General features: G+C 33.4%; 1 protein-coding gene across 2 annotated transcripts in view; it reads left to right on the top strand.

The window, feature by feature from the left end:
• Positions 1 to 772: 772 nt before the first annotated feature.
• The window catches only part of LOC26514317 (putative uncharacterized protein DDB_G0286901), a 28,895-nt gene continuing 22,894 nt past the window's right edge, over positions 773 to 6,773 (top strand). The window contains exon 1 of one of the 2 annotated variants that reach the window (XM_014903696.3): positions 773 to 902. In XM_014903696.3, coding sequence (XP_014759182.1) covers positions 878 to 902 — 25 coding nt within the window. In that variant the 5' untranslated portion in view covers positions 773 to 877. The remainder of the gene's footprint in view (positions 903 to 6,773) is intronic. The other variant, XM_014903697.3, reaches the window with a different exon arrangement.

The following is a 6,773-nucleotide window of genomic DNA, read 5'->3' as shown; positions in this document are numbered from 1 at the left end:
GCGCGCTATTGTCTAAAAAAAGCACTGTAGCCGAATGCGCCCACGGAATCCTAGCAGACTCCTATTGCGCGTTTACCAATTAGGCCATAGTCTGTAATAGTCTGGCCATAGTCTGGCGGCACACGACACGTGCGATAAAATTATAAAAAGGGCCTACCTTACCACCTTCTAGAGGAAGGAAATTGTAAAAGACTCCGTTTACCTGAAACTTAACATTGTTGACGACCCCTTCACCAGATGATGCGTCACCGATCGCGGCGCGGCACAACCAAGGCATTTGATGATTTATTTTCGTACACAAATGCAATTCGTATATGTTGCTTCTGGATGGATTTCTCATCCATTTGGCATCTCTCTTTTTCGTGAAATTCTTTTATTTTTTTATCGCTTTTAATTTTATAGACATAAAGTTCATTTAGTTGTTTAAGCCATCTATTAAAATTAACATGCATTTTTAAAAACTAAAAATAAAGCTTTTGCGAACAAACGCTATTTAGAAAACCTTTTTTTAATTTTTTTTTCCAATTTCATCTCAGGTGTTTTCTTAATAGGACATTTGACATATTTGCTAATATTTCCAAGAAAGAAAATGTGGTATTTTATAAAAACTTTGTATATGAACGATTTTGTCATTTCCTTATACGAATACACCAAAACAATTAATAATTTTCATCCTTCAATTATTCGATCGTATCGTATAAATGTAACTGAAACTAGGAGAGTTCTTACGGCGTCTTATCCTTTTAGCCCTTTAATTTACTACATTACCTTATCAATTGTAACTAGGTGGTGCTAGCTTGACCGATATCACCACATACTATCGATACAAATATTTACATTTTGTCTCCATTCATCACAATACAAATGTTCATAAATAATGGATTTTGACGTAATTAATTGTAGTAAGTTTTTTTTAATAATCCGAACTAAGTTTTTGTGAATTTTCCAAATATTACTTTGGCAAATATAAAGAAAAATATCCTATAAATTATATAAATCGCAAGTGTACTGCGTTTTTCTGCGTTTTTGGATTTAGGTTATTGTTATCGCTCTATGTTGTGGGATTACTTGTCCGCCTCAGTGCAAGATAACAGTTGAGAAGATGTAATTTTTTTGCTTGGATTGTGTACGCCTGAAGACGTAGCAACACTTTTAAACAACCCACAATCCATATAACGAAAAATTAAACTATAAGAACCCATTAACTAATGTTTAATTTCTAGTTTGTACATATATATGTATTTATGTATGTATGTATATATGCAAAGGTTATTAATATAGGATCTTTATTTGGGGCAAGCCCGTTAGAGCCAGTGCTACTATAATGGTATAAGAGTTTTCACGCTAACTACTGTTTACGTTAGTTCGGTTTTTGATCTCTCTTATACACCTCTTGTCTCTTGGTGTCTCTTATACGCAATTTGTCAATTCCCGTCCAATTGTCCGTACGCCTGTTTTAAGAGATTTCGAAAACACCAACTATTTTGCATATTTTTTGCTAAAATTAGTAATGAATTTTCACCTTTATATGACAAGCTGTAATGTAATGTAAAGAGTGTACTATTTTCAATAAAACGGCATTAAAATAATAATACATTCTGTGTATTTAATTGTTTTTCTTAATGTACTTGGAGTACATTATATAGTATTTATAGTAGAATATAAATATGTCAAAATAAGCCTTTAAAAGCCGTCCGGTACTTATTTTCAAAGTTTCATAGGTAAACTTTAAACGCTTCTACTGAAAAGTCGTGTTTTCAAAGTCGCCGAGCAATGTACAGGTCAGAGATTTCATTTTAATCGAATGCTGTTTTTTGCTTTATGTTTATGTCGGGTCAGGCAGCAGCCACGGCATAAATTGAATCAATATGTAAATGTAACATATATATGTATATAAATGTTATAATTATAGTTTAGCATATAATCATTTTCTCATCGCTGTTGTTAGTCGCAAGCCGACTCTTCTCGGCCGCTTGGCTTTATTTTATCTTTGTCATTAAGTTAACGAGCTTTCGCCCGTCCTATGCTAAAAGGCGAGCCCACTTGTACTCTCTATCTCAGTGCGTACGCATTCTAAATCGGAGCTTTCTGGCACTCCATTTCATATGCGAACAAATAAACATTTTATAACGTTGTGAAACAAATAATTCCCTTTTTTTTGTTATTTTGGAAAAAGGGAAAAAGTCATTGAAAAGACTCAATGACCAAACAGTTTAAAATTAAATTCTCCACAACATGAATAGAAGGATTTTTCATATTTGTTTTTATAACATGTTTTTTTTACGAATAATCAAAAAAAAAAACAGTGCGTGTCTATAGGGACACCCGTGAGGAACGAAGTTCCTTTGGCATGTTTTCGTTTAGCAGGCAGGATGAGATGGAGGTCAATGAAGGAAAAACCTTAGTGAATGATGGCGAAAAATGATTTACAGCAATAATTTTCCACAATTAATACAAAAATAATGTGTTAATGTAATAATATTTCGTACTTTGTTTTTTTTTGTTAATTGAATTTGAAAATTTAAATTGAAAATTCAAAGTGAAAATTGAAATTGATAATTAAAAATTGAAATCGAAACTGACAATTGAATATTAAAAAATTGAGATTGACAAAGAAAACTGAAGATATGAATTACAATTTCAAAATCATCTGTCGCATCTTTTCAAATAAGAGATAATAAGAGACATAGAGAGAGTGAGAAGAAATGGTTATATTCTCTCACTCTACGAAGGAGAAGTAGACGGATAGCCGTTTAACGTTACGTTACGGTATTTCTCGGCTAGCCCTCCTCCGCCAAAATCATACCGCGCCATAAGAAACTTCGTTCCAAAAGGGTGTTTTTTCAAAAAAAAATTTAACTTCTCATTTTTTATGGGAAAACTATTTTTTCTCATATGGAATAATTCATGTTGTGCGCTGTACTTCTAAGTTTAATGCTCAGTTGCTGTTTTAGACGTTATTCTGGACAGACCCATATATCGTCAAAATCGGCTGAACAACATCGCTCTTCTACATATTTATTTAAATATGACCGACGAGATCGAGCTGGAAAAACTCGTAAATGAGTTTATCTCGCGTAATTCAAAGCGTGCTAGTGTTTTTGCTTTGCGCAAATAATTTTGTTTTGGGATAATGACACGATTTTCATGTTTTTGTTAGCTTGTCACTAGTTGACTACCCACTCGGGCCGAACATGTCCTGCCGGGCCTGATCCTGGACTTGGAGACTGCATGCGGAAAGGTTATTACTCAAAACACGACTCTACATTATTAATCATAAATGGGCTTAATTACAAAATTAAAAAAAAAATTTATTTTCATTGCCCAATTATTTACTACAAACAAGCAAAAAGAATGGCTAAGATTCATTTAATTACCTACAGTAGAACTCCAATTATCCGAATTATAGGGGACCGGGACCCATTCGGATAATCAAATATTCGGATAATCGGATTTTCGTTTTCTTTTCGAAGCCATGGTATAAAAACAATACAGTATTGTACACGCACAAACAAACGTAAGCCATAGCGAAAGAGTAGCGTCCTCGAGCAAGGTCAATAGCACACTGGCTAATCAAAACAAACAATCGCGGGGGGAAGTCAGTGTAGGCACAACTGCAAGTTAAGACAAGTCAAGTCAAGACTTTTGATTCGGATAATCGGCGATTCGGATAGTCGGAGTTCGGATAATTGGAGTTCTACTGTATTTGCAATCCACTCCCAAAGATAGGCCTTATTTTTGGCCAAATTGTATTTCCTCCATAAAAACTACTTCAGAGGTTTGCAGCAGATTTTGAAATGCGGTGATGTCACGTTTTTATATAAAACTTTGAAGTGAAAGTTTTAAAAAAAAATTCGTGAATGAACGATTTAGATTTTGTTCTGTAATGTACCCATTTTTTGTCGCTTGATCGACATCGTGGAAATAAGGCTGTATTCTTATTTAAAAAGTGCAGAATCTAGATTTAATAAATTTGTGTATTATGTTATAAAAATATCTAAGGTATGTAGGTTATATACAGTGATTAAGGGGTTAGGTGGGTTTGCGGGGCCAAAAAATGGCCTTTTTTCAAAAATTTTTTTTTTATATAAAGAATGAAATATTTTATTGCAACTCTTAGGTTTTTTAAATATACATATTTAAAGAAGAATTTCTGAAAATTTGAGAAAAAAATATTTAACAGTTAGCCATTGAGACGTCATTTCCCATGACTCCTGGCAAAAAAGGTGCTTTTGCGTTGACAGAACAATTCCTGACAGAATCATCTGAAATGAAAAAAACAAGTATTTTCCTTTAGTACAGACCTAAAACTAGAAACTGAACGAAGAAAAAAAAATCAAGTGAGAATCGAATTTTTGGGACACCTTTTTGCAAAAAAATTCAAATTTTGGTGACATTTTTCGGTTATTACTCAAAACACGACTCTACATTATTAATCATAAATGGGCTTAATTACAAAATTAAAAAAAAAATTTATTTTCATTGCCCAATTATTTACTACAAACAAGCAAAAAGAATGGCTAAGATTCATTTAATTACCTACAGTAGAGCTCCAATTATCCGAATTATAGGGGACCGGGACCCATTCGGATAATCAAATATTCGGATAATCGGATTTTCGTTTTCTTTTCGAAGCCATGGTATAAAAACAATACAGTATTGTACACGCACAAACAAACGTAAGCCATAGCGAAAGAGTAGCGTCCTCGAGCAAGGTCAATAGCACACTGGCTAATCAAAACAAACAATCGCGGGGGGAAGTCAGTGTAGGCACAACTGCAAGTTAAGACAAGTCAAGTCAAGACTTTTGATTCGGATAATCGGCGATTCGGATAGTCGGAGTTCGGATAATTGGAGTTCTACTGTATTTGCAATCCACTCCCAAAGATAGGCCTTATTTTTGGCCAAATTGTATTTCCTCCATAAAAACTACTTCAGAGGTTTGCAGCAGATTTTGAAATGCGGTGATGTCACGTTTTTATATAAAACTTTGAAGTGAAAGTTTTAAAAAAAAATTCGTGAATGAACGATTTAGATTTTGTTCTGTAATGTACCCATTTTTTGTCGCTTGATCGACATCGTGGAAATAAGGCTGTATTCTTATTTAAAAAGTGCAGAATCTAGATTTAATAAATTTGTGTATTATGTTATAAAAATATCTAAGGTATGTAGGTTATATACAGTGATTAAGGGGTTAGGTGGGTTTGCGGGGCCAAAAAATGGCCTTTTTTCAAAAATTTTTTTTTTATATAAAGAATGAAATATTTTATTGCAACTCTTAGGTTTTTTAAATATACATATTTAAAGAAGAATTTCTGAAAATTTGGGAAAAAAATATTTAACAGTTAGCCATTGAGACGTAATTTCCCATGACTCCTGGCAAAAAAGGTGCTTTTGCGTTGACAGAACAATTCCTGACAGAATCATCTGAAATGAAAAAAACAAGTATTTTCCTTTAGTACAGACCTAAAACTAGAAACTGAACCAAGAAAAAAAAATCAAGTGAGAATCGAATTTTTGGGACACCTTTTTGCAAAAAAATTCAAATTTTGGTGACATTTTTCGAACATTTTTTTTTTAAATAGTTGTAATCAACGAAAAATAAAATCCTTCGTTCAAGTTCTAGATAATCGTATCTCGAAGGCCTGTGCAAAATTTTATCAAGATCGGTTGAGCAGTTTCCGAGAAATCTTGACAACCGACTTCGAAAACACAGTTTTGAGAAAAACGCGCTTAAGGTAGTAGACCAATGTGACGGCCCAAATTTGGACGTTTTTTTGAAATTTTTTTTTAACAAGAAAATAAAATGCGATCGTCTTGTAACTTTTACATGTTTATTTTAATAATTTCTAGGGTACAAAAAAATTAAGTTGACTTAATTATACTTTAAATTATTAACAGTATTTTCTGTTGAAGTAGAGGTCACGAAAGAATGGTGAGCTGTTTCGGGGAAGCACACAGCCTTCCGTAAGCATCCGAATTTAAAAAATCAAAGAAATTATTATTATGTAGACCCTATTCTAGTGACTGAACCAAAAATATGCATAGAAAGTGAGAAATTGTATAAATGTTGGAGTTTTGAAAAAAAAATACTCAAAATCAATGTTTTTCCGTTGATAAAATGTTTGAAAAAATCAATTTATTATTCGAAATTTGAATGTTTTAAAGGTTCGGTATTTAGATATGTGTATGTAGAATATTCAGTTAAATTTTAAGCCAAATCGGTTGAATAGTTTTTAGTCAGTGCTTCCCCGAAATTTCAAAAACCTGGTTTCGAGAAAAACGCGTTCAAAGTTTCGACACGCGTTCATACTCACTACGGCGCGCTCTCTTGTTTTGCCAATAACTTTAACAATATTTTAAATTTTGGTCTGAAAATTTAAGAGCATGTTTTTGAAATGTGGTTCTTTCAAAAAATGTAGAAAAAAAAAATTCGATTTTTTGAACCCATCACATTGGTCTACTACCTTAAAGTTTGCGCTCTGCCTATACCTGACCTCGAGCGTCCACCTTTTCAGGGCTGTATCTCCGAAAGTTTTATTCGAATCGACTTGAAAATTGGGGAAAATATGCTTAAGATTCTGTAGAATTTTATACAAAAAAAAAAAAAATACGATTTTTTTTTTGCCGCCAAACCCACCTAGGTTAGGTTAGGACGGTGATGCTCGGGGGACATAGAAGACTACCTCCTCTTCATCCCTGCAGCACCTTCAATAATCATTGTGGGGGACTGCAAGCCTGGCCGCGTGTTCGCCTATCAGCCAGTGTCCAGT

This window comes from Drosophila ananassae, chromosome 3L (assembly GCF_017639315.1).
Source record: "Drosophila ananassae strain 14024-0371.13 chromosome 3L, ASM1763931v2, whole genome shotgun sequence".
NCBI lineage: Eukaryota > Metazoa > Arthropoda > Insecta > Diptera > Drosophilidae > Drosophila > Drosophila ananassae.
The sequence above is the reverse complement of the archived record's forward strand: the minus strand, read 5'-3'. Positions and strand labels throughout refer to the sequence as shown.